Below are 27995 nucleotides of genomic sequence, written 5' to 3' on the forward strand. Positions count from 1 at the left end.
TTTGTTTGTTTTTGATAACCTTGCTCTGCTCATGACTGGATAAGCTCATTACAATGTTGTGTGAAAGTTACACAATAAGACACTAAACTGGCATTTTAACATTTAACTGCTCTTGTGATCATTTTGGAAAATGTGCCTCTTTTGATGAGAAAAACACAGGCTTAGTACGAACAGAGACTTCAGATGAAGATTTGTAAACAGCTTGATATGGACGCACTCTTAATCAAAACATAGTGATACGTATGTTGAGCTTTTATGGACTGTCCGGGCAGTCCAGTGGCTCCACACAACCACTCCCATTCCCCCTGGATCCTATTGTGAATGTGTGCAGTGAGCTGGCTCATTGGGTCCTCTTGGTGAATGGCCCGCACCCATTCACTCAGCATACAGAAGCTCATTAGAACTCTATAGACACACAATTGTGGGGCTCACATTAGAAACTTCCTCCTCTGGGGCATGGACACCGCACACAAAGTGCCAGTTTGCTGCTAAGCTAAGCGCATTGTCCTCCTGATTCATAGAACCTGGCCCTCCATTCACAATATTAAGTTCGAGTGGTGGAATATCAATTGCGTGTGCAATGGGCCGGTATCTTTTTAAGAGCTTTAGTGGGGTTAAGAAAGAGAGAAAAGGGATCTCAGCCGGTCTGCAGAGTGCTAGCTTTCAACAGACCCATTGTGAGGATTCTGAATAAGGGACCCCAGCTTTTTCCCTCCATTTCTAAAAAGAGATGGACATCAAATAAATTCACATGAACTTGCTTCAGGGTGTTTCTAAGACCTACTGTTTAAGAATAGCCTAATTATACCTCCCTCTCCTGGAGAGCGCTGTTGGAATCTGGCTAATTACACAGTGGTGAATCTTAATAATGATACGCTCTTAACGATGCCTTTCAAAATGTGCACGAAGTCGCGTGAGACTGGTTCTACCTAAAACGTCAGTGAACACAGAGAAATATAAGTTAAATACAGGAAAATAAAATGCTCTCATGAGTGTCATCAGGGTTGAGGTGCTCGTAACAACTTTTAAACTTGCCACAGGGTCTCATTTGTTTCCCAAAGGCTAATTTTGGGGGAGAGAAAGGTGGGGCCACATGAATAAACCAAACAAATATCCTTAATGTTATCACATAAAACATACCTTGAGCACAATGGGGATCCTTTCAAAGTCTAAACAAATACAGTTAAGAGAAGCACTGGAGGCCAGTCTGGGCTTCCCTCCTGTTTTCATTCTGTCATATTAACAAATGACTCTCCAGCAAACAAAAAGCTTTGGGGGGCTATCACAGCCATCGGTCTATGAGGAGCATGTTAACACACACACACACACACTACACAAAAGTGGAAAGTGCACGCAGACTTGCTGACACTCATCATGTGACAGAGCGCTGTGCCTTCTCCACCAGTCTGAGGAATAAAACCTCAAATTTGATTACAAGCAACCTTTGGCTCCCTGGCCATCACACAATAGGCTGAGCTGTCTGGGCCAATTTCCATGCTCAGCATGAGGTATCTACACGCGCAGACTTGAGCTCCCAGTCACCCCCCACCATCACACGCACACACTGCCAGACTAGTGTGGATATGCCTGTTTACTGTGCCTAAACTCCGGGTCTGTGGCCCCTCTTGTTGGACTTTCTATTACGATGTTGAGGATCATTAGTTGCAGTGTTAAAGGTTACACAAGCCTCTCACTGGATGTGTTTATTGCAAAACATTACACGCATGTGTGTGTGTCTGTGTTTGTGCGACCGTTTATTTTATAGTTGCAAATATGCAACCTGTACAACCACTACACTGAAGACTGAATCTACTGCTGCCTGTGGAGCCACTATGTAAACCCCTGTGTAAAGGTAAATTAAAGTTCTGACTGATTGGCCATAAAAGAACCACAACAGTCACCAACACACACACACAAAAAAGTATCGGTTGGGAAGGTTGTCTTTCATCCTTCATTTATATGTTAACAACATCGTGTTCGTTACAGAGACGTTTCAGAAAAAATCGCTTCAGAGACACCAAGTCAAAACTGTGTTATGAGAAGCACAGTTGCATCCACAGAAACCTTTTATTTCATAAAATGTTAATTAAACTTTAACCTATAAAGATAATCCAAGTGATCTTGTAAAGTCATGTAATTTCTCAAATAAAACTCTTTTTTTTTTCATTTGCTGATGACTTTTGAAGAGAGAAAGTCACAACTTTGTCCACCCACACTATTTCAAAAAGACTAGGCCTGTTTTTGAATCCTTTTGCCACCAAGAAAAGCCCTCAGAGCAGAGCTTCTGAAATGAAACAGAAAGAAAAAGAGCACATTGCAAATGAACTGCTGAGAGGTTTGCACGGAGCACAATGGAGCTCTGAAGGAGGCAGGAGAATGGAGCAAACTATTTACTACTGGAGAAGACTGTTTGGTGCATGTTAAACTTTCGCCAGTGCTTCATTGTCTCTGGTGTCTATCATTTAATAGGCTAGTTGACATAATGAATGAGTCAGACCCACCTTCTGCCACTCCAGAAAGGCCCCAGCCTTATCTGAATTGAGAAGCACATTAGAGACTCTCAGCCAATCAGGACACAGCACTTTGCAGTAAGCAAAGTGCAGGCCAGAAAGAGGAAGAGCAGAGAACTTTTGTTTTCTCCAGAGTTTAATGAAGTTGGCCTGGTCACTCAAGGAGGGATTAAAGGAGAATTTAGTGTCACGGAGCTGTGACTGCTAAAGAGAGAACTCAAGTGCTCGGGTCACTGTGTGCGCAGGATGGTCTCAGTTCAGAGCTGCACTAGGAGGAATATGGCTGGCTTCCCTCCTGCTTTACCAGGCTTTGGGAGCTCGGGAAAGAGTTTTCTTATCGACAATCTGCTACAGTCTCAGACACCTTCAGCCCGCCCGGAAGGGACGACAAGCGGACACCTGAGACGAGCAGTGTGTGAACGCCCAAGAAGAACCTGGGGCCCGGTGCATGGAGCCTACCAAAACCAGACCCAAAGTCCTCAGCAGGTGAAAGACCTGGCTGGACCACTTGTGCCACACTCAGGTAAAAATATTAATTTTCATACAAGCACAGTTTTAAAAGAAAATCAAATATATTTAAATTATGTCAAGGGTTTTAAATATGTGAAGTTACAATTTCACAATCACACAGTGCTTTTTAGTTTAGTTTAGTTTTTTTTTTTCCTGCTCTTTCCTTTTCTTTATAATCCTGGATGTATGTGGAGGGGAAATATTAGTAAATATTTACAAATGATTAAAAATTGTTTAATTTTCATTTCTAGGCTAGAAATTATTCATCGGCCTTATACAATCTAAAGTAAGATCATACGCATGTCACAGTTACGCATGGTTTGTCTCATGCTGCCACCAAAGATAGATTTCTGTAAATTTGACAGACAAATGTAAATGTAAAATGAAAAAATGCTCTGCAGAATCCTCCAAAACAAATGAATAAATACTGAGATATTGAGTTAAGAATAAGTTGTTTTTTTGTCATCAATTATTAACAACATTTACATCATGTTACTATATTCTGTTTAAATGTTTAACAGAACATTTAAAAAAAATTAAACTGAAGTATTAATAAATTAGGTCAGATCAAATTGAACAAAAGTTAATTTGCAATACGACCAAAAAAAAACCAACCAGTGACACATACCGTTTCAGTCCACAAACAATCTGAACACTCTCGGCTTTGCTAAGCAAAAGCAAACGTTTCCAGATTTGTACTTATCTTGCAAACTTTTTTTTTTTTTACAAATACGAGAGATTTCTAATCAATACATACGACAAAGTTAGGTCTCCAAATGCGCTTAGAAGTTGTCTGCGATTCGAGCGAAACGTCCCACCTGGCTATCACATGACCACAGCTGACTGTCACCATCTATCTTTGCAGGTGTGCTGAGCAGTGTTTTCTTGCGGAGCCCGCACTATCTGTTGGCGTGCTGCGGTGGGTCCAGCCCCCCTCCCGTCTTCTCCAGTGAGTGTTTTATGCCTCATCAGCAATGCCTCAGCTCCTCTCTTAAGCATTAAGCAGCAGGGTCTCCCATGCTCTCCACAGCTAATTACTGATGCAATGCCAAAGAGCTAATTCTCCGTTCAACTCTGCACAGCTCTATTCATAACCATTCACGGCTTGTTTAGGAAGGGGAAGAAGGGTGGGTTGCAAGGCTTTTAAGAGTCCCAGAGGCCCCCTATTTTGTACTTGCTAACACACACGTTTACCAGCGCATATATGCAGAGCTAATACACATCTTGTCTTCTGTCATGTTAAGATAATAATTGCCAGTTGTAGATTCTGACTGCTGAGTAAGGTGAAATGTTCCACAGCTTTGCACTCCCTCAGTCCATGAATGAGTTTGGTTGTGAAATTCTTTTTTTTTATTTTTTATTTTTTTATTGTCAAGCTGAATGAAATGTGACAACGTACACACATAAACCACATAAAGTGGGATTGCATTTGACATGTAAATGTAAAAATGTAAATTTGCGTTTGAAATGTTCCTTGTGTATCATTCAGGACTTGTGCAGAGTACTATATCAAGCTCTGGTAGAATTAAGTCAAACAGTTGTCTTATTTGGGCATTGTTCCTCAGCAATTGGAAGTTATTAGTTGCTGTCTCCTGTGATGGCTGTCAAGAGTTGAGGAAAATAGCACACATCAGAAAGCCCTCATCCCACAGGTCCTTGGAGTCCTCTTAGTGGGTTGACACTTTCCCACAGTGCCCAGCAACAAAACAATGCCAACTCGGGCCGTGACCAATTGGCACTTTCACTCCACCATCCACACGCGACCTCACTGCAATTTTTCACTGCAGCAATGAACTCCACTGAGCACAAAAAAAACCTGCCCGTTTCTCTGCAGAAGAGGGCTGGACGAGGAACATCCCCCGCCCATTGTGTCGCTAAAGAGCTTGGTTCGCCGACCCCCCTCCTTTCTCCTGTCCCTCAACTCTCATTCCTTCCCATTGGAGACCTCTTGACTAGGACATAAAGCATTCAATGAAAGTGACTTTTATAGACTTATTCGAGCTCATCTTCACATACAAACTGGCTTCAAACTTGCAAAAGAAAAGATTTAGTGTTGGGCCACTGAGCCATCGAGTAATGGCATTTCCATTGAACAGCTCTATTGTTAGTGTCCCACAGGGCTCTATAGTTGGCCCACTAGGGTAGACACACACGTTGCCCAGGAATGACCTGGTAATCAGCTATTTAAGTGAAAGCTATTGAGCCCCAATAGAGAAGTGAGAAGCATGTCCAAACCTGTTTTGTGCTCCCTAGAGGTGGTCTATGTGCAGATTTGTCGTACAGATTAAAAAGGCAACGTTGAATGGGTCGGTTAAATTGTTCCACTTGACTTTTGTTGTGCGTGCACCTGTGAGTGAAGCAGCGTGGGATTGCTCCTCACAGGTCACCAAATCTCTTTTTTCTCAGTTGAAATGGCTTTCTATTCTCTTTCGTCACCCCCAGTTTGTTAAATTGGACAAACAGAAAGAGAGGAATCAAATGTGAGTGATAAAGTGATTGTGACAAAATCAACCATCATCTTGTTTTGAACAGATGGGCAATGTGGAACGATTGGTAAAGTTCATATTGATTGTTCACAGCATCAATTATATATCATTCAGTTAAAAATATCCATATTGTGAAAAACTGCAGACATGAACCAGGTATATTAGACCACCTCTGTATTCACCCGGCTGCTATTGTTTGGAAGCTAATCTTGATCTTGTGATTGTTATGATCTGCAAATCCGCCATTGATCATTATTGTACAAATCAATGACCCATTGAACACCCAGGGCCTGAAAATGAAACTCTGATCAATGCACTGGCATTTAAATATGTTGGTTTTTTTTTGTTCCAATTTATTTTTCAGAGGGAGCAAACATTCAAATGTGGTCTGCTGATATAAGCCCTAAATCACGTAGAGGGATCCTGAGGAGGGCTGTGTTCTCTGAAGAGCAAAGGAAGGAGCTGGAGAGAACCTTTCGGAGACAGAAGTACATCAGCAAGACAGACAGGAACAAACTGGCAGCCGATCTCAGTCTCAAGGAGTCACAGGTAATCGAGTTGGAATAACCTACATTTTTTTTAACCAAACAGACAACTGCATATATATTTATACTCAGAATTACACATGATTATTGGTTTAAAAGTGGTTAACAGTCTACAGCCAGCACACTTATAACAGCAGGTTGTCGAGCCCATTAGGCAACACTAAGATATTAATGTTTGGCAGGTATTATGTTTACATTTTCCTCATCTAGTAATCATGCTAACTTCTAATGGTTAGCATTATGAATGTGAACCTCATGGTTGCACTTCATGAAAAGTCAGAGAATCACCATTTTTCACAGGTAAAGTGAAAGGTGGCGCTTCAAATAAAGTCAGGGAATCACTAAAATCAGTAGTATTGTTGCTCAAGGCAGGGCTCCATCAAGGTCTGCACTGAACCACACAGCTATCCATTTTTAGATACTTCAGTTTGAACCAAAATAGAGAACTGACAGATACTGCCATCCCCAGAGCTACACCGGTAGCATAGATAAAACATGAATGGACTAAACAAACTGAACCAAAATGGTTTTTGCTGCTGTTTCAGGTAAAGATCTGGTTCCAGAACCGCCGAATGAAGTGGCGAAACTGTAGGGAGAAGGAGGTTCAAAATATTCGCTCCCCCATGGATGAGCTCATGGCTCGAGGTCTCGCTCAGGAAGAGGAAGAACCAACGCAGAGTCACACCAATGCAAAAACAGAGAGATCACCAGCACAGAAGAATACCAGGGACACATGAGAGGCATCAATGAATGGAAGATGAACAAGAGACTTTCTCACTTCCACAAAACCCTCAAAAAAGACTACTGTGAGGGTGTTAGAAATATATGGATGGAAAACATCGTCCGTGAAGACTAACGCTGATGATATTAACTTTTTCTTTCAAAGTATGTCACGTGTAGTTGCATTATAAATGTAATTAGGTTCAGCTACTTGGTCAATAGTCTCATAGCAATTGACTGGCTCCAGTAAGCAATTTCATGGTTATTACACTGGCAAATCTTTCCTGGAAAAATTCACACTCAGAGTCACATCATTTACTGCATTTGCATATTAGACTGTTTTTTTGTTTTGTTTTGTTTTTTTATGTTTAATGTTTTGGTAAGCTTTACACATAATAATAAACATTGCTCATAATCCAAGTCATTTTGGAAGTCATATTTTGCTTGCTATATTTTGTAAATATGTTTTTTTTCATGATCTTGAATGTATAGATCAACTGTAAATAAAGAGAATGAATCCTGATTTCATCGCTTTTCCTTAATGTGTTGGAATCTAGAGCAAAATCATTTTTTGTTTTTGAACACTCTACCATAGACCATTTATCATCTCTAATATTATGCTCTCCCATTAACAAGAAAATGGCCAAAAAACGATAATGAAGATAAACGTAGTTTTTATTTTTATGACTTTTTTATGCTAAGTGCCATGAAGAAAAAATGATGAATTACCTACAGCCATAATAATGTAAGAAGCACATAAAAGTGTCCACAGTAAATTGCACACCTAAAATGAATTATGGATAGAAGGACAGGAAGTGTAGTTATAAGAAAATGAGAAAAAAAAAAGAAGAAAAAAAAACATTTCTATTTTCTGGCAAAGATTTCAATATAACTCACTAGGCTTTGTTATCACTATCAACAGTCCAATCCAGGAAGGGTGGTGCATTTCAAGATACGAAGGTCATTTTTGACTTTGTTGGAGTCTCTGAGGAAGCAGTAGATGAGGTCATGACGGTCCACTGAGTTGAGTTCTCCTCGTTTGTAGAAGAAAAAAGCAGAAGAGGGGATCAAACTCTCTGGCGAGATGTAACCCACAGCGTTACCGAGCACTCCCTCCAGCTTCATCTGAGGTGGACAGAATGAAAGCTTAAGAACTATTCCTTCAAGTACCGCATACAAATAAAATGTGAGTTTTGAGAAGAGACATACTTCATAAATATTATGTAAATTTCCCATAATTGTATTTGATACCCAGCAGGCATTAAAAAATGTACTTGTCCCAGATTGGCAGTGAATACAAAGTCATAAATTCCAACTGTAGTGTGATACGTTACAAACAGCTACATGCATTATACAGCCTTTTGAATGTGTTTCCTTAAACTATATAAATTTTTTTTTTTTAAAGAGTACCTTTAGATATGACCACAAAGCACATCTAAAAGCTCATGGATCTTTACCTTCTCTGCCACTTTCTCCACTCCATCCCTCAGCTCCTGAACCATATCCATGATTTCCAGTGGCTTGTTGGAGCTGCAGGGGTAGACGTCCTGATTCTGATCCTGAGACATGCTCCAGTAGAGCTGTAACATGGGGTCACTCCAGGCCTCCAGCAGCCTCAGAATCACTTCTGTCAGTTGTTCTCTCTGTCCGTGAAAGAAAATCACTTGGTGGTCAAGAGCTTCATTCCAGGCGCCGTGTAAAATGACCTTGCTATTATTTCTGACAAAATACAGGGATGTCACTTATGTGCAGGCAAAGCCAAAACCATATGTATGGAATATTTACAACATGAACACTCACTCCTAGTCTTTGTGCATTCTCTTTGTCATCTGGTGTTTGGATATCATATGTGTGGCACCTCCGTTTTCCTACCAGGTTCTTGTTAGGAAATAAATATTGCCCCTGAGCCGCCAGAAACAAAACACGCAGTTGATGTCAGAGCTTGAAAAGTAGCCGACTCAAATGAGGGTGATTGATGATGAATGAATGGCAGACAAAGGGTGATGGATGATCGATGTCAAGCATGGATAAAAAAAACACTTACAAATTTAGAGTGCAGGTCACTGGAGATGCCATGCATTCTTGAAGACTGTTGTATGACCCTGTCAAAGAGATCTGCCAGCGAAGGGACGCGGCGTCCAGCCTGCCCATAAGCACAGATGGGGACAGTGCCAGCCATCTTAGAAGGGTCCAGGTAAATCAGTACAAAAACAGCAAACCAAACTGATGGGGGGAAAAAAACAAAACAATTTAGGTCACCGAAAATCACAACATGACTTTAAAACGTTTCATTTGTGTTTGCAATCTTAACTTTTTCCATGGTCCCTTTCTTGTAGTGAGAACCAGATAATGTGTAGAGCTCTTTTGCCACCAGAGTTACTCTGGCAGAGGCTAACATACACAATGATGACGTAGCTGATAAAAGAAAATGTTTTTTAGAGGATCAAATTGGATTTTTCTGTGCACGTCATATGCTTCGCCGAGTTAACCGCTTAGCTGAGAGCAGACAAAACTAACCCAGGCGGAAAAGGTGCTACACACAGTGGACAACTGGCTCAGACAATTTGCCAAATTAAAGTAATAAACATTAATTTATGAAGCAAAAAAAACCTTTCATTTCATTTAAAAAAAAAAATAAGCAGCCTTTTCAACTGATTACATGCAGCTTTATATAGAAATGACACATTTCTCATGATTAAGCATCACATCACATTACAAGTGGGATATTGTTATTATTCTACATAAAATAATATGCAATTCAACCATCTCAGAGGGAACACAAACTCAAACATTTGAGATAATCAGCACTCACTAGTGCAACAAACAATATTTAAGCATTTTGCTTTTTTTGTTCATCATGTGTGACGAGTTCAACATCAAAATGAATAATACATTTTAAACAACGTGCTAAACACGCCCATCGTTCGTCAACCCTGGTGTGGTCTGACGTGCTCGGTGGTGTCAAGTCATACATATTAAGGGGGAAAAAAACCTAGAAGACCTACATATTGCTCTTTGCTGTATAAGGAATTTTATTTTGTGCTTACTAAATGAATTAATATACTGGTCCATAACAAGGCCATGAAGTATGGAAAGCAAAAGTGTTAAACATAAAAAAAAAATACCCAGGAAAGTAGTTTTAAAAGGACAAATGTTTTATTGTCATCTTTTTCACAAAATATATACACACAAAAGATGCCATAAATACACTATTATCCTCATAGAAAATATAATTACTATCATTTTACATGTATTCATATTATATACAGGTTTGAGTGCATCAAATTACTGTGTGCTAAGAAGCAGAAATGAGACAAGAGTTGCTGATGGGAGCAAAGGGTGTTGTCCGAGTCCAGCTCTGTTCTTATATTCATTTATCTTTCTTTACAGATGTCCTTTACACTCCAATGCATTCTCTCTATCTCAATATTCCTCCTTGACGATGTCCTAAATCGTGGCCCTTTTAAATGAGGAATGGTTAAGACATTCGTCCTGATCTGACTCTTACACTTCCAAACGCAGATCGCAGTTTTTCAAATGTCCATTCAACATCTGTGGCGCTTCCACTTGCGAATGGCCCCCGCAATGTTTGCATCTTTTCTGTGCCAAGGGAAGACGAGAGTGAGAGCGAGGGCGCCGTCCGGCTGCGCAGAACCAGTCAGCACGTAAAGCTGTGACCGGCCGGGACGCACGAGGCCGCTGGCACAGCTGAGGTTGATGAGGAACCACTGCTGGAGGAGATGTCTGGTGTCGTAAGGCAACAGAGGCCCCTGACGGATAAACTCCACCCGGCCGTCAATCTCAAATTCCGGCTCTCCCGTCGGGTGGCGAAGACGATGAAGTTTGGCTGTCACCGCTGCGGAGAAGAGAAATCAATATTATTACCTGGAAAATTGACTGTAGTGACACAGAAAAAAACGAAACGACACGCATTAAATCACCACCGCTTTCCGCAAGGATTTTTAAAACTTACCAAAGTCGTGGTGAAAAATAGCATCCAGGACCGTTTTCATTGCAGGAGCCTCCTCCAAAGAGGGACAGGCTTGGCAGGCAGGTTTGGGTAGGACTGTGATAAAAAATTTTTTAAAAAATAACCATAATTTAATCAAATTAAAAGAAACCTAAAGGAGCAAGCACATGCTCATCTAGTCCGCCAATGGGATGACAAACATTTAAGTAAAGCAACATTTTTTTTTTTTTTTTTAATAATTAGAGGTCATTACCTTTAGCAAGGTCGTTAAATTTTGCATGGGGAGAAAGGCACATGTCTTCCTCAGCAGGGAAGCGATCACAGTCAAGTGCCTCAGGCCACAGGTGTCCCTGGCAGGCAAGCACCGGGGCACAGCTGTCCCTCACGGCCACACACAGACTCCGGCAGGGCTGGAAGAATCTGCAGAAAAGAGAGACCAAAACGGTGAGCAAATATTCCTGCCATTGGGATGAATATATAGATCAAAACAAAAAGTTTGTGTTTTATCAACTTTTGGAGGGTATTTCATTTAGAAAGAACAAACAATAATAATAATAATAATAATAATAATAATAATAATAATTTAAAAAAAAAAACTTACGTGTCAAGACAGACTGGGGCAATGAGGGAGCAGAGGAAGGCCTGGGCTTGAGGGTGGCAGCCGGTCTGCAGCAGGGGCTTCCAGTCCTCTGAGCGTGGCACCACCTCGCCCTCCAGGTTACTGTGGCCCAAAAAGTTGGGCAGCCGCATCTCTGAGTATCCGACATCTTTGCAGATGTTCATCTGGTTGGGGATGGCGACGCAACGAGTGGACTGACCCATGTCAAATGCCAGCAAAGGACACGCCATAGCCAGGAGCGCCACAGTGAGGAACACAGCCATACTGAGAGGTTCGCAAAAAAAAATAAATCCTGAGAGTCCACAGGGTGAAGGAGCTTTTCCTGGGGGTTGCTCGATGTCGGTCGGCCGTCGTTAGATGGCTAGTCGACTGATGCGGCCGGCTTTATATACAGCGAGGTCGGCCAGCCCCGTCAGTCTGCAAGTCTGTTATCAACTACCTATCAAAGACGCAGAGACGATGTGTTTGGAGACAACGGCTTGTTTTGTGATGACCGCAGACAGAGGAGGTGGGGGGGGCAATAAGCAGATGGAGGGTGTGTGGGCTGGGTGGGAGTGGAGGGGGGGACAATGCTCAAATCATTCCCCAGCTTTGACTGAGGGAAGACCAGTTAAGACAATCTGCTTCATTTGCTTTTACAGGTCCGGGGGGGGGGGGGGGGGACAAAAATGTGAACCCCACATGGAAAAGGACTCTTGGTCTTTAAAGTATACAATACTGGGCTGACGAGGACACAACCTTTGGTGTGTTTCCACAATCAAAATCAAAATGAATGATGTGTCTTAAATGTTGTTTTGCCCCCCCCCCTCCCAGCTTTGAGCATAATAAGTGAAAAATAACACAATCTTACTTTTTATTTTGCATTAGTATATGTAAAAACCAACCAGATCGAATAAAGAGCCTTTGTTTTGCATCTCTTAAAAGTTCTTTTAGAAAATCGGAGGTTTCAGTAGACAGACAGGGAGTCTCCTTCATACCGCCAGCTTCTTTCATGTGTGCCTGCTTCCTAATTGGAGTGTTTCATCAGCAGAGCCTCCAGTTCTCATTAGCAAAGCAGCGTCTCTTCTGGCCCACCTGGCTTTGATGTGCCAATAACACAAACTCAGATCCACATGCAAAATACTTTCAGGCCACCTCTTGTCCTTACGTTTAATGCAACAGCAGAGACGACCATGTTATGCATGTGCATATGCGCGTCACTCGTGTGACCAGATGTTCCCCATGAACAAGATCTGTGTTATACAGTAGGAATCGAGGTGTCATTTCCAGAACATATATAGCCTAAAAATTTTTTTTTTTTTTTAAGTATATAAAACGGTGCAGGAGAGGAAAAACACCTTGAGACAATATATTATAGACTTCTTTGTGCTTTGAATACGTTGTATTTTCTGCTATGAACAAGAAAGCAACATGCAACATCTGCTGTCAATCAAAGTGAAAACATGCCAACATCCCATTGAAGAGACCAGAGATCTCATCCTGAGATTACATTACATTTCATTTAGCTGACGTGTTTATCCAAAGCGACTTACAATAAGTAAGTGAGATGCAGACCAAAGGCTCAGACACTCATTTGTCTCGTTCTTTCAGTCTCATGTATATCATGAAAGCATTATCGTATTTGTTTGGATGTCGCCTGTCTCCACATTTAGATGTTTATCTGAGCCTGATGGCACTGGGCCTTTTGAGGACTTTCCCTCATGAATCAGAGGGCTCTATCCCACACTGCCTACGGTCATCGGAGGTTCAGATATGACATCACGATTGTCCGTACTCTCATTTCTGTGGCTGCATACCAGCAATGTCTGAAGCGAAGACAATGCACATGCAACCAGCCAGAACCCTCCAACCAGCGGCCCCAGCTAAGCCAACTTTCTTACAGCCTGATCTGATGAGCGCAGGCTGGTTCCAGTTCGGGTAGACGAGCGCAGCCCCCGTAAGAGGGGACTAACTGGGCAATTAGAGTCACGGACCAATTTGGGAGAACAATAGGTCCACACATTTAACAAGCTCCCCCTGCCAGGAGCCCAGCAGGGGTCTGTTGTTGGGCCTAATGGCTGCCGTGTAGACACCGTGTCTGTCCTGATAATGAGTTGCCTGCCCCTACCTCGGTTTATGAGAAGGTGATAGTGTGGTTGAGCACCTGCCTGCGTGTAGACAGTCTAGACTCCAAAATTATCCTCGAAAACCGACGACGACTGTATCTTACTGCACCCGAGACCAAAACAATACTAAACTACACTATACTCGAGAGGTTCGAAGTCATCATATTTGCTGGATTTTATTGTTTAGGTTTATTTTTTTGCCAAAAGCGCCATTTTTTTAAATCACCACATTGTCAGTCTGTTTCTCGATCGCCTCAACAACACACTGATAGTTTTGGGACTTTGCAATTCATCCCCATGATTTAGAAAATCATTGCTGAAACTGAAAAAGATCTTGTTTTTACAGAGAAAATTCCAAATCTGGTTCAGAGCCGTAGTTCTGGCAAGACAACAAAACAAAAGCCACTCAAAAATAGAATAGTTAAGATAGCTCGAAGCTACGACTGAAAGAGCAACATGAAAGGTGATTTAACTGTGGTTTATCACACCTGAGTTCAATTTCTCTAGCTACACCCAGGCCTGATTACTGCCACACCTGTTCTCAATCAAGAAATCACTTCAATAGGACCTGCCTGACAAAGTGAAGTAGACCAAAAGATCCTCAAAAGATAGACATCATGCCGAGATCCAAAGAAATTCAGGAACAAATGAGAAAGAAAGCAATTGAGATCTATCAGTCTGGAAAAGGTTATAAAGCCATTTCTAAATCTTTGGGACTCCAGCGAACCACAGTGAGAGCCATTATCCACAAATGGAGAAAACATGGAACAGCGGTGAACCTTCCCAGGAGCGGCCGGCCGACCAAAATTACCCCAAGAGCGCAGCGACGACTCATCCGAGAGGTCACAAAAGACCCCACAACAACTTCCAAAGAACTGCAGGCCTCACCTGCCTCAGTTAAGGTCAGTGTTCATGACTCCACCAGAAGAAAGAGACTCGGCAGAAATGGCTGCATGGCAGAGTTCCAAGACCAAAACCACTGCTGACCAAAAAGAACATTAAGGCTCGTCTCATTTTTGCCAGAAAACATCTTGATGATCCCCGAGACTTTTGGGAAAATACTCTGTGGACTGACGAGACAAAAGTTGAACTTTTTGGAAGGTGTGTGTCCCGTTACATCTGGCGTAAAAGTAACACCGCATTTCAGAACAAGAACATCATACCAACAGTAAAATATGGTGGTGGTAGTGTGATGGTCTGGGGCTGTTCTGCTGCTTCAGGACCTGGAAGACTTGCTGTGATAAATGGAACCATGAATTCTACCGTCTACCAAAAAAAAAATCCTGAAGGAGAATGTCGGGCCGTCTGTTCGTGACCTCAAGCTGAAGCCAACTTGGGTTCTGCAGCAGGACAATGATCCAAAACACACCAGCAAGTCCACCTCTGAATGGCTGAAGAAAAATGAAATGAAGACTTTGGAGTGGCCTAGTCAAAGTCCTGACCTGAATCCTATTGAGATGCTGTGGCATGACCTTTAAAAAGGTGGTTGGTGCTGGAAAACCCTCCAATGTGGCTGAATTACAACAACTCTGTAAAGATGAGTGGACCAAAATTCCTCCACAGCTGTAAAAGACTCATCGCAAGTTATCGCAAACGCTTGATTGCAGTTGTTGCTTCAAACACTTTTTCACACAGGGCCATGTGAGTTTGGATTTTCTTTCTCCCTTAATAATAAAACCCTTCATTTAAAAACGGCATTTTGTGTTTACTTGTTATCTTTGACGAATATTTAAATTTGTTTGATGATCTGAAACATTTAAGTGTGACAAACATGCAAAACAATAGGAAATCAGGAAGGGGACAAACACTTTTTCACACCACTGTACATCAAAGACAGCGGAGTGTGTGTGTGTTTTTGGGGGGTGGGGTGCTAGCTGGGCTCCCTCACACCACAGCAAACTCGGATAAAAGCAGTCTCCTCCACACACTCACCCCCACCCCACCCCACCCCGTCAGTCCCTGTGCAGGCTGTCAATAGCACTCAATTGTCACATCCAGTCTCCAGGCCTTATGCGCAGACGCTGCCACGCAGACAACTTGCCCCCCCCCCCCTCCCGGATTCTGCAGACATTTGTGGAACGTAACACGCTCAACATGCGGAGTTCAAATGGTAAAATGTTGTCTTGTATGTAATTTCTCTTTCTCAACAAAGAGCTGACGCCAAAGCACTGGTGATATTTCCGCAGTAAAAATTGGGTCAATGCCATTCAAATCATTTCAGTAGCATTAATGTGCAGTCTTGGTATATGAATAGAGTAGGACTGCTATGACGCAATAATTTACCCATAATATGTCACACACACACACACACACACACACACACACACACACACACACACACACACAAAAAAAAAAAAAATCGTATGCCTAGGCAAGCATGTTAACTTAACAATGACAGGACACAAATAATTGTGCAGTGCACACGAGCGTCATCTTTATTTCTAACTCCAAAAGGACCTGCGTTTGAAACAACCTTTTTCTCTATCCAACGCAATTCAGTTCAGAGCTACAACTCACTTTCAAAACAGTCAACACAGAAACAAGCCAAGGAAATATGAAGTGAAAAAAGAAACCTAGAGCATGATGAGACTGTCCGGTTGACTTAAGTTGAGGTACGCCATCGATGATTACATCTTCTTATGCACTCTTTTGCTTCTCTGCAACTCTGTGGAAGTTCAAAAAAGGAGACGGGTTCATTTTTAGCTGATGGTCTAGGCAGTTATTTTGGATTCATGCAAAAACAGATGCATTTCTACAATAATACAACTACATTCAAAGCTGATAATTATAGTCCTATCTGTCTAATCCAACATTGATACATTTAGCTTTTAGTCAAAATGACGAATTAAATGGGTTACACTACAGAATCGGAGTCATCAGTTTACATACTTCTGAGAGTCTATTAGAGGAGGGGGGGGGTCACAGCCCAGATAGGCCCCGTTGATGTAACAGTACTGCAGCAGAGTCCTGAAGCATGGATCCTGGAGATAAATCAAGAGTATTTGACAGAGTGTATTTCGTTAACTATTAGTGTGAACGAAAACAAATATCTTACAAAACCAAGGATTAAAAAAGTGTTTTGTCACTCACCATGATGAGAATGTGGGGGTTTCCAACAATTAAGAGCAGAGCTTTGGGACGAGTGATGGCCACATTGAAGCGTTTCGGGTTGGCCAGAAAGCCAAGCACATTCTGCAGATCATCACTGTGTACGGATTCATTAGAGCGTACCTATATTATAAAAAAAATAATTTTTTTTACGATTTTGGTAGGTATCCTCTAAATCGTTAGAGAAATAATAATATTTTTCCCTAGATTCCAACACAACTTTGTGTGCAGGTAAACCACAGCTGTCCCACCACTCTTAAACTTATACAAAACACTAATAACACCGCCTTCGGGATTTATTCAATTTTCACCACATCTGGCACAAAGCAAAACTGGACTGAGCCAGAGAGATTTAAGTAGATGGAACGCATTACAAAATATTTGCTACATTTCTGGACAGAATGTGGGCTCGATAAAATAGACGCTATCTTGGATCTTTCATTTGGAAGAAGGTACATTCGGATATTTCTAACTTCCATTACCCAGAGTCTGTTTTTGCCTACCGTACACATGATGATGACCAAGAACTCTTGTCCCTGGAACTCCTCCACTGAGCCCACTTTGATGTCAGACAGGCCCACCTTTGCCAGCAGCATTCGAATCTTCTCACACTGGAGAGAAACAGTAAAGCAAGGACACTTTAGGGAGAGCATTATGTATAGCTGGTCACTTAAAAGCCATTCACGCTGCCTTGAAACTTAATTTTAAATTAGACTGAATTTATTTTTATTACTTCTGATGAGGTGGAAAAAAGAAAACGTAAAGGGGCCAGTCATACTTGTTTCCTGTAGGGGGCAATAATGCCAATGTCAGAGGCATCCACCGGGTTGTAGAGCTTCTTTGCCAGCTGCGAGCAGTAGAGCATGACCTGCACAGCTTCCACAGGGTTGAACCATGATGGGTTGTTACCTTCCCTCATTTCTGTGCCCTAGAGCAGAGCACAATCACTGAAATAAACATGGCATCTAAATATCCCAGAAACAAGAAAACTACATTCTAATTATAATCCCAGCAAAGGTCAGATTAGACTGTACAGATGTACCCAGGAAATTGGCAGTTTTGAGTAGATGCATACTCGTGTAAACACACTCATTCGTCAGTAGATCAGACAAGCAAGAGCACAGGTGTATTTCTTTTAAGTCTTCATTACCCTGACACCGTGAAAAAGGAGAGGGAAGCCTTTTTTGGGCAGGTTTTTCCACTGGCAGAGGGAGTCCACGATATCCTTGGGGGCTTTAAAACAAAGTTCCCCTTGATAGAAGAGTTTGGAAGGCAGCGCGATCAAGGCCTCGTGAGAACGATAGTTGTAGATCAGCTTGGTCACCTGTTGTGGTAAAAAAAAAAAAAAAACAGCTTTACAATCATTATACAAGTAAATCTCAAATACATTCCTCTTAAAAAAAAAAAAAAAAAAAGATAGGCAAGTAACTAGTATGAACAATGGCACTAAAATACATTATACCAAGGTACAATGATAATAAAAATAGGTAAATATGCTATAAATGGCATCAGGCACCATATAGCACAGCGTTCACACAGCATGTGAAACTTTTTATTGTTTTTCATTAACATTAATGAGATGATTGCTTGCAAAGAACAACTTCAATTTGGGTAAAACAACATAAATGTTTGTATGCAGTGCACTAACCAGCTTAGGGTTGTAGCCCCAGTCCTGTCTCGAGTACAGAGGGTTTACCATCAGCCTCTCCAACAAAGACACCCCAAGACCAAAGGAAGCGGCAAGCTTAGACTTCACGATTGGACCCAACTGACAGGGGTCTCCAGCGAGCACTATCTAAACAAGCAAAGACAGAAATGTCATAATTATTCAATAAAGCTACGCTCAGGCCAGTTATCACTGAACATGGCTCACTGTTTTCTGTTTTTCTATAAAAATGCAACATGTTTTAAAAAGGTGTTTAACTGGTTCACTAACTACACAAAAATATGTCGGGACTCAGTTCAGGAGCCTGACTGCAAGTACAACTAGTAAAAAAAAACAATTAAAAAAAAACAAACAATACACAGAATAACAATTTTAAGATAAAGGAATAAATGTACAATTTGGTTGATAGTTGAGGTGTTGTTGCTCTTATGCATCCACACCAGAAACATGGCGGACGTAAATTACATCCGTTATACTAACGTGGGATCACTGTTGGACAGCAGAAGAGTCAAACAGCCTGGATAATAAACTCTAAGGTCGGAATTAAGTCAGTGCAAGTGCATTTGTGCTGACCTGTCCATTTCTCTCTGACACAAAGCTCATGGGGATCAGGGACTCTGGCTCTGTGGCCTGTCCGGCTTCATCCAGGAAAACATGGGTAAAATGTCCCACTCTGAGGGAAAACAAATCCACAGTTAGAAAGCCAAGACTTAAGTGGAAGAAAAACAGTTTACCTCTGCAGCCCAGTTCTTACTGAAGTCCTAAGTTATGGAACATGCCAGCGCTGGAGCAGGTGCTGACCACAATCCTGTGGAAAGCAGCATGACGGATGTTCTCTCCCGCCCTCGAGTACGGCCTCAGCACTTCTGGAATCAACTAGGGGGGAACAGTCACGTCAGTGTGGCACCAAACATAGAATCCAGACGATTAAGCAAAGTAAGAGACAGAAGCAGAGCAAGCATGTTGGTGAATGGAAGTGGGATCTGAACAGACCTTACTGCACACAGGTGCCAGAATAATTATCCTTTAAATCATACAGAAGTGAGACGTTTGCAGTCAAAGAGAATTCACAGTGAGCTTCTCTGCCCTGATGCTGCTCAGTACCTCGTTCTGCCTGCAGGATGCATTGACGCGGGCCATACTCGCAGCATGCAGGTAGCCGCTGTTATGTAGGCGAAAGCAGACGAGGTCAGCAGCACTGTTGGAGGGAGTACATACGAGTACTCGACTGTTGGGCAGAAAGTGGTAAACCTGGAGGTGGAAAGACTTTGTAACGTCACATAAGCAAGGAAACTAAGACATGATCGTTCATTTGTTTTTGTTTTTCTAAATCAGTGCCACTTCCAAGACTTGCAATGAAATCAGCCCCTGATTAGGAAGTATATTCTATAGTGCTTGTGTGTGAGCACCTGCAGTATGGCCTCTATAAGAGTGATGGTCTTTCCGGTGCCCGGAGGTCCAAACAGCACATAAGGAATGGGCCGACACTCTCCTGCCACCATCCTCTTCACGGCCTCTCTCTGAGGGGGGTTTAGCTCTGGGTTAAATAAGTGCCCTTTGCTTGGGATGGGTTTGGACCATCTACCATCTAGAAGCAATTACACATTTGTTACTGAGGCTCTTAATGTTCTCTGATACAAACAGGTAAAGTAGGTACGAAACTGAAAATCAACGACGGGGACCTTTAGTCTGTGTGGCCTTGGACTTCATGTCGATCGAAATGTTTGATCCCCTTTCATTTTCAGTGCCTGGAGCCTGGGGTTCAAATACATTTGCACTTGATTCAAACTTGATTTAATGCACTGACATCAAATTTGTTTTTCCTTCAACTTTTTTTTTTTTTTTTTCATATTTCACCTCCGCTTTGATATGATCAAGGTCCTCTATCCATTGCCCCGTCCACTGAGGGCTCTGAAGTTTCACCGTGGAGGGGAAGAGAACTACGCAACAGCACAAAAGTTACAAATGTCAGACCGATAAGACAAACTTTTAAAGCTAAGCAACATAAAAGCTTGTATGAATCGGTGATGTTCTAAAATATGAATACAAATCAATTCAATTCAATTTTATTTATATAGCGCCAAATCACAACACAGGTTATTTCATGGCACTTTGCACATTAAAATCCTTACAGCAAGACATCAGTGATGTCATTCTCTAATTGGGAAGTAGGTGACTGTGCAGACTTATTAAACTTGTAAATATCAGTGATTTTGTCTTCTAAACGGTGTATCTATATAAAAAAAAAAACTCAATCGTGAATGTTTTTTTTTTAACGTTTAAACATGTTTAATATTTGTTTTGTCAATATTCACTTTCTGCAAATGGATCAACTGTGATGCAAGAAAAATGTTAGACTTGTATGGCAATAAAGTATCATCACATTCATGAGATAAAAGGCACATTTTTGTGATATATCACTATAAAATGTGATATTTAACTCATTGCTGCTCTGTCTTTCCCTCCTGTGGGTGACACAAGAGGTGAAGAAAGAAACAAACAGCACCCTCTGGTGCCAACATTGTGTCAGTGTGATTGTGTTTTGCATCTAAAACAAAGACCACCAAATGTTTTCTCTTTTCTTAGAGTTGAAGCTCTACTATCATTTGCTTTCTTTTAAAAAAAAATCTTGTTATTTATAATGATTCTATTAATAATTATTTACTATTTCAGAATAAATTATACAAATTTGTTTAAGAAAACTATAAACGTGTCTGGAAATTAAAATGGATTATTTTTAAGTTGGTTTCACAAAAAACAATGAGAGACAGGACTTCACTTTGAACTAATTCTGTGTTTCACTCTGAACTTTTTGAACGTTGGTCCAAAAAAACTCCAAAAAACAGTCAGTACAAAGGCTCGGGTGACCGAAATACAACTCAGTCTAATTTTAGTGTAGTGTGACCCTCACTGCTGTCATCAGGTCACCTCAGCTGTCATCTTTCAGACAACAGTAGTCGTAGTCAGCAAAGTTATTGTTGGAGGCTAGCACAAAAAAAATGGCATATTTAAAACTAGACACTCCAGAGACACACAAGACCCGTCTGCTTACTTTGCAAAGAAACAGTGGCTACAGTGAATAGTGGTGAAGCCACACAAAACCTTTACGAGCACGTCCTTTTTGAACAGACCGTCCTGTAAGCAAAGAGGCAACGACCACAAAACTGAAGCCACTCAAATCTTGAAATCGTCACTATGTGCCTGGTCATCACACCCTCTGTGTCCTGGTTTACACACTTGGTAGCACGATGAAGGTTTGTTCTCAACACAAATATGCTTTTTGCTCAAAAGGTTTCAGGAGGTAAATGTCAACCTTTATGAATCTATAATGGAATCTATAATCTACTTTTATTATAATACCCATACAGCATGTGATGGGATATTACTCTCAGATATTACAAAACACCTTCTGTACAGACTTAAAACAGTTCATATAAAACTTACTTTCCCCAAACTGTTTTGTCTGGTCAATTGCCATGTGACACCGCCTCATGGTCAACCTGATAATGCAAGCAGTAAAAACATTATTAGCACCCTGAAGCGGAGCAGCTATGATACAATGTGTTCAGGTGAATTATGAATGCATTATCTTTCTTACCATAAACCCAATCCGAGAAGGATTTTTCTCACCTGTTGTAAGAGAACTCAACATCAAGCGGCTCTCCGAGGTAGCTGCTCTGGAAGTCCGAGTTCACCCTCAAACTCACGACCTCATCATTGATCTTTGTGTCACAACAGAGCATTAGATGAAATCTACATTTAGACACAGCATTGTGTTTGAAAAGGTGCTTCAGAGTATCAAATATCTCCATACCTCTGCGACATAACTAACATACTCCATCACAACACCATCCCTCAGTGGTTTCTTCAGTACTATTCTGTCCCCTGTGGAGGAAGCTTGTGAAAACTCTGCTTGTGTTAAAAAAAAAAAAAAAAAACCTAAAACATGAACCTTCACAATAATTTGGCCATGATGACAAACATCTACGGCCACCTCACCTATATTGAGAGAGGGTCTGCCTTCGGCCAAACCGAGCACCTCGAGGTGCAGGTGGACAGCTCCTTTCCTGAGAAGGGCTCCATTGATTGTGAACTCCCTCATTTCCCTTTCTGCATGCAGCTCTTCCAGCCAGAGGAGGGCGGAGAAACGGGATTGCATGTTGGACGGTGACAGAACCTGAGTATGCACGCACACGCACACGCACACACACACACACGATATCTTAATTGACCTAATTTCTTCTTTTCCTTTCTTTCTCACAAACGATGACATAAGACACAGAACAGCAGCCACCTGCTCTAATAACGAGCCAACCGCTGTTCTCTGACTATACAGTAAATTGTAGACCACTAGCAAATGATTCGACTAAGATTCAATCCTTGGTTAGGATCTAACCTCTGCTGTTGTTTTGGTGATCCAAAAAGCATATATTCATGACAGATTAATATTGGTAATCGTGAAAACAAGTACTCCAATGAACCATTCATCAAAACATCTACTGACAGGCAACCCTAAACCATTTAATTCATTATCAGCTAAGCTTGATCGTTAGCAAGCTCACCTCTCCAAGGCATGGCTGAACCGCCAGCACGTCGTTCTGTGCCTCCACACAGTCTCTTAGAACGTGAGGCACCGGATATCTGGGCAGGAAGTTTGGTAGCTGTCGTCTTAGAAGCCTACAAGTTGGAAAGTCAGTCTGAAGTCAAAAATAACATAATTCATAGTTTATAAATAACCTTAGTTTCAGAGATGCAAAACAATATTGCTCACTGAAGCAACTCAAACTATAATATTTAAAAGGCAGGCTGGGAAAAGCAAGAGGAATGAGACTTATGTTTGTACTCCTCAATTATATATATTCATCATTATATCATCAACTTTTATGTTAGTGTAACTGCACACAAAGGAAGTGGTAATGATCAGTGTAGCTGCAAGACAGGCAGGCACTTCATTTCAATCTTGGCGCCGTTTCTTAAAAATCAATGAATTCAGTTGTTTTGGTACCTCGGTGATTCTTTTGGAGCAGACACAGTGACCGCCCGAGATGGTATTGACATTGAACGAACATCTTTGGGACTGTAGGGTGCAGAGGGCTGCAGCAGGTTCTCATCCTCAGTGCTCCCATTGACCTCCAGGCGCCTCCCAATGGTGAAAGAAGAGAAGTGCAGCAGGAGCAGCTCAGCACAGCAGCCCAGGCTCCTGAATACGTTCCAAAACGTAAAATCCAGCTAAGCAGACAACATGCAAACAAAAGCCTCACAAAGACAGAGCTGGATAAGCAGGTAGCCAAGACGGAGATTTTGCATTTATCTTTTTTTATTATATTACTCAACAGCTGATTCTGTTATTTATACTATTGCCACTACAAAAGCTTTAAAGACATAACTTACTTTGTTTGGCAGGCTACTGCAACAGACAGTCTCCCTCCTGGTGAAATATCCACCTCTCTTTCCACTCTTCGTACACCAGGAGGATGGATAGTCTCCGTCTGCATCTCACCTTTCTCTTTTTCTACCTCCTTTGCATCGCTGACCTGTTTCTCTGGGGACTCAGAGCTGTCTTTGTGCGATGCTTGTTGGTTCTGGCTGAGCGGTGTGGTTCCACTGACTGGAACCAGGGTAAACTGTTCTTCTGAATCCCAGCCAGCAAAGTCAAAGTACTTCAACCTGTGGGTCTCTGAACCTTTATTTCTGTTACAGGAGAAAGATGAAGAATGTACAGAGCAGTATATTGTATACAGTAGCAATGTGCTTCGCAGCAGGTGCTCTATAGTCTCTTTATTTCTCTCAGATTTAAGGGCTTTAATGAAGGTTGCAAAGAAAAAAACGGTTCTTGGAAAATGTCCAATCCTAATTATAAGAGCGAAACTTGTAAAGAAGTGCCAATGTTTTAATGTACTTTCACACATGTTCTCTCTATTGGATGAACTCACTGTATCCAGATCACCAGCTGTCTTCTCTCGCCAATCATTACATCACCAAACTGGCCATAGTCCGTTACTTCCAGCCCTCCTTTGTTTTTCAAGATGCTCTGGAGTCCAGCCCCGAGGAGAGGTTTAGCAGAAGGCTTCAGACTGCAAATGGAAAAACAAAAACTTCAAACTGACAGAATGTGGAAAAGACTACACTTCTGAAGATAAAGATATACGAGGGTTTACCAATAAGGTCCAAGATTGTTCCTGTTGGGAGCGAGCGATGCACAGCACCGTGACGTGACGTGCACAGAGAAGGAGGGTATAGCCCTGATGCGTTTCAAATTCTGTCACTTGATCAAAAGCAGCAAAGAACTACGCACGTTATTGTGAGCGCTGGTCTGTGCGCACGGGGATTTCTCCGTGGACATGACCCGAGAGCACACATCCAAGTTTGAGTCAAACTCTGGAGATCAGCCACTAAGATCCTCACAATGCTTTAAGAAGCAATGAAGCAGTAAGCCTGGAGATGTGTTTTGAGTGATGGAGCGTCTCTGTCCAAAACCCCAAAAAAGGAGCATCAGGTCAAGCACGCAGCCAGCGGGGGGTTTCCTTTCACATTCACGGGGTCGAGCATGGCAAATTCATCACTCAAGAGTCAGACTGTCAACACCGACCTCTACTGTAATGTTTTAAGATGTCTGGTGGGAAAACATTCGGTGCTAAAGACCTGAACTTTGGCACTTGCATTCCCCAAGATGACAACACGCACAGTGAAAATTCACAAGTGTTTTGCCAACAATAACACAATCATCACGCACCACCACCCTGGCTTGTTAGACTTGGCTTCCTGCTGTTTCTTTCTGTTCCACAATAATTAGTCACAAACTCTGCTCAAGTTTCAGTTGTGTAAAACAACGCAGTCGTACCGCTGTCACAAAAGCATGCGTAACTCAGGTGCTGATTTTGATCGAAACTTGAACGACTTCCTCAGAAAGATTATAGCCCTTCTGTGCTGCGTGCTTGTCACGATGTTGTGCACTTATCGCGTGCAAATAGGAGCTGTCTCGGAACTTATTGATCCACCCTCAGAGATGGTTAGTCGATTCAGTCGCCTATCAAACAAAAATTGCAACAAAAAAAAACAAATCCACAAAATATCACATGCTGCAACACTTCTGACAGTTCACAGGCCAAGCAATGAGTCACAAAAGTAATTCGAACATTTATTGATCGTAAAGATAATTGTTCATGGCATATTCCAAGACTGTGATTAATACCTTTGGACGCAAGGTGCCATGCAAAGGGCCCTCCAACAGTAGAAGGACTGACTGCTCTCCACTATTACCAAGTTGACCAGGTGGCCTGGCAAAGGCTTGTAGTTGGCAGGCAGCAGCAGAGAGTCCAGGCTGAAGAAAACACTGTCCTCCACTACTCCACTGTTACCATACATGCTGCTCACACACACCTGGAGGAGAGAGGAATGAAAGAGGTCATTCTATTTACAGCTAAACAAGGTTTTCCAACATACAGACATTTGACCTTTTAAATAGCGAGAACTATTAAACAGACGTCTTTATAATGAGCATTTATATTCTAAATCAATAATACAATTACCTGGTTTAGACGGCTGTAGCGTAACGGGGCCACAGAATGAGCCTGAGTGGTCCACTTGGTAGGGTTGATAAAATATTTTGCTTGGACCCAGTCTCCTTTCATTGGCTCATAGCCTATGAGAAAGAAGAGAAAACACAAAGCATGCCAGCAGGCAGGACCGTTGTCATCAGGCTTCAGAAAATTGGCGGTGAATTTGTTTGTGGCTGTACGTTTGTTGAATCTACTCTTAGACTGAGAGCTAACCAAACATCATCTGTAAAGATAGAAGTGGTTCATAAATTGGTAGAAAATGGTGCCTGGGGCTTAGTGGCTGGTGTGGGTGCAGGCAAATGAGTACGTTTAAGCAGAACATCACACGATAAACATTTTAGCATTTGAAGTGGTGCGAGTAAAAGCACCTTCCCAAAGACTGTAGCGTGCAAAGTATGTGGTCTGATTTATGTAGCCACTATCTCCATCATATGATGTGACTGTGCCAATGAGGGGCCGCAGCTGCATATTGTCAGCTTCCAGGGAGCTTCCTCCGTCATCCTCCCAAACAGCTGCACTCTTCTCCACCTGAATGTAAAGAAATGAATGGTGCAGGTCTGACAAAGGTCAATACAAATGCCTCATTGAAAGGAACAATAAACAAGATCACATAAGACTCAGAAGTCACTAGGGTCACCCCTTAGTGGGATAACAAGACAGTAAAAAGAGACCCACTCAAAACAAGACAACTTGGCAGATAGAAACTAAAAAAAAATAATAATAATAATAATTGTATGTCTGATTTTGCATTTATGTGGTCACCACAAACATGAAGCAAAGGTCCCTCACCCGTAGAGCTTTCCATCCCCCTTGGGCACTATCTCTTACTGCTATGCAGTTCACCTGGTCCCCCTCTTTCAGTCGAATCCCGCCCAACACCTCACCGCTGGTGAAGTAGATCGCATCGTCTATCATGCCGTAGTCAAGACACAGCTGGGTCACCACGCTGTCCCGCAGGTGGCGAATATCCCCCATATCTGGCCAGCAAAAGAAACACGGACCGAAACTGACACGGTACCAACTGTACATGTGCTTGTAGCAGCCCAACACAGAACGACGGGGATAATTAAGTTGACGTATCTGTGGGAATGTTGTTTTTGTTGTTGTTGTTGTTGTTGTTGTTTTTTACCTGGTGTGACCGAGAAATTGCTTTCTCCATCCACGTCTGCTGCCCTCCACAACGGAGAAACCAGCTTGGACAGCATGCACCGCACAGCAGTCAGCATTGTCTGCGAAATGTTAGCTGAAGCAGCGAGTTCCGCTTAAAAAGAAGAGGATAGTGTCGAGGAAGGTAATGGGGAACTATATTTAACGAACAAAGGACAGGTGAGGTTATTATTATTATTATTATTATTTTAAATTTACCGTGTTCAACACAAAATATGAAACTGCAGGTCATGTGTTGTGATCGAGCCCGCCTTCTCTCCTCCTCCAGGTCGAAGCTCTGACGCGTTTCGCAGGTACGCGCACGAGCGCGGGAGCGTTTAACCAGTTATTTTGGAGCGCGAGCTGTCGCGGAAAATAGCCCAACCTACCGGAAAGGTGTGGTGGTGCTGCTGCTGCTGCTGCTGCTGCTGCTGCCGAATAGTCAGCTCGCAGAAGGGGGTTTAAAGGCCCCAGCGCAGCAGCAGGCCGCACGGTGCTCCCTCTTTCCCTTGCAGGGGTGTCAAACATACGGCCCGCGGGCCGGATCCGGCCCGCCAAGGGGTCCAGCTCGGCCCGCCGGATGACTTTGCTAAGTGTGAAAATTACAGAAAGACATAAATTGCATTTCTATGAGAAAATGGAGGTTTATGAGTACAAACGTGTTTTTTTTTTTGTTGTTTTATTTTTTTAATCGATCCAGTAATTGCTTCAAAAACAGCGTAAATGGGCTGATGTCTGAGTTTTTGGTCTTTATGTTTCTAGTTTATTGTAGAAAGACCTTAAAATAGGGTTTATCATCCAAAAACCTTCACCAATGATTTAAACAAAGAGAAATATTGTCGTTATGTATGCGTTATTATGCTATGATTTTACTGGTCTGGCCCACTTGAGATCAAAGTGGGCAGTATGTGGCCCCTTAACTAAAATGAGTTTGACACCCCTGCCTTATGGTATTATCACTCACCTTGTGTGAGTGTTTTAGTTAGTAATGGCAAAAAGAGACACTTGAATATCCACTTGGTCAATTATTTCAGTGCAAGTACAACTTGGG

At 42.0% G+C, this 27995-nt stretch overlaps 4 protein-coding genes across 5 annotated transcripts; 1 reads left to right on the plus strand and 3 right to left on the minus strand.

Moving 5' to 3' along the window:
- Positions 1 to 2757: 2757 nt before the first annotated feature.
- On the plus strand, positions 2758 to 7194 carry dbx2 (developing brain homeobox 2). Its single transcript, XM_069695104.1, has 4 exons — positions 2758 to 3033; positions 3886 to 3969; positions 5871 to 6055; positions 6597 to 7194. The coding sequence occupies exons 1-4, from the start codon at positions 2790 to 2792 to the stop codon at positions 6786 to 6788; spliced, it is 705 nt and encodes a 234-aa protein (XP_069551205.1). The 5' UTR covers positions 2758 to 2789; the 3' UTR covers positions 6789 to 7194.
- A 492-nt stretch (positions 7195 to 7686) lies between these two features.
- Positions 7687 to 9854, minus strand: LOC138619182 (prolactin-like). Its single transcript, XM_069695479.1, has 5 exons — positions 9836 to 9854; positions 8816 to 8994; positions 8572 to 8673; positions 8229 to 8414; positions 7687 to 7896 (listed from the first exon to the last, which is right to left on the minus strand). The coding sequence occupies exons 1-5, from the start codon at positions 9852 to 9854 to the stop codon at positions 7687 to 7689; spliced, it is 696 nt and encodes a 231-aa protein (XP_069551580.1).
- A 203-nt stretch (positions 9855 to 10057) lies between these two features.
- Positions 10058 to 16080, minus strand: szl (sizzled). The gene is made up of 5 exons (XM_069695271.1): positions 16039 to 16080; positions 11343 to 11799; positions 10995 to 11161; positions 10745 to 10837; positions 10058 to 10627 (listed from the first exon to the last, which is right to left on the minus strand). The coding sequence occupies exons 2-5, from the start codon at positions 11621 to 11623 to the stop codon at positions 10317 to 10319; spliced, it is 852 nt and encodes a 283-aa protein (XP_069551372.1). The 5' UTR covers positions 11624 to 11799; positions 16039 to 16080; the 3' UTR covers positions 10058 to 10316.
- Positions 15872 to 27283, minus strand: mov10l1 (Mov10 like RNA helicase 1). Of its 2 annotated transcripts, none has more exons than XM_069695270.1 (27): positions 27164 to 27283; positions 26928 to 27059; positions 26588 to 26775; positions 26167 to 26326; positions 25769 to 25881; positions 25432 to 25619; positions 24173 to 24313; positions 23631 to 23930; positions 23245 to 23439; positions 22802 to 22916; positions 22239 to 22416; positions 22054 to 22124; positions 21870 to 21961; positions 21684 to 21739; positions 20097 to 20179; positions 19922 to 19994; positions 19649 to 19827; positions 19344 to 19490; positions 18994 to 19115; positions 18813 to 18912; positions 18222 to 18368; positions 17724 to 17897; positions 17352 to 17501; positions 17077 to 17184; positions 16556 to 16696; positions 16355 to 16446; positions 15872 to 16130 (listed from the first exon to the last, which is right to left on the minus strand). In XM_069695270.1, the coding sequence occupies exons 1-27, from the start codon at positions 27195 to 27197 to the stop codon at positions 16103 to 16105; spliced, it is 3507 nt and encodes a 1168-aa protein (XP_069551371.1). In that variant the 5' UTR covers positions 27198 to 27283; the 3' UTR covers positions 15872 to 16102. The 2 variants fall into 2 exon arrangements, with proteins under 2 accessions (XP_069551371.1, XP_069551370.1); XM_069695269.1 differs by having other exon boundaries at positions 22054 to 22148.
- Between the last annotated feature and the right edge of the window lie 712 nt (positions 27284 to 27995).

Source organism: Brachyistius frenatus, unplaced genomic scaffold, assembly GCF_029030835.1.
Source record: "Brachyistius frenatus isolate BFR_SWC_R1_liver_20210118 unplaced genomic scaffold, ASM2903083v1 Contig_19, whole genome shotgun sequence".
Classification (NCBI taxonomy): domain Eukaryota; kingdom Metazoa; phylum Chordata; class Actinopteri; family Embiotocidae; genus Brachyistius; species Brachyistius frenatus.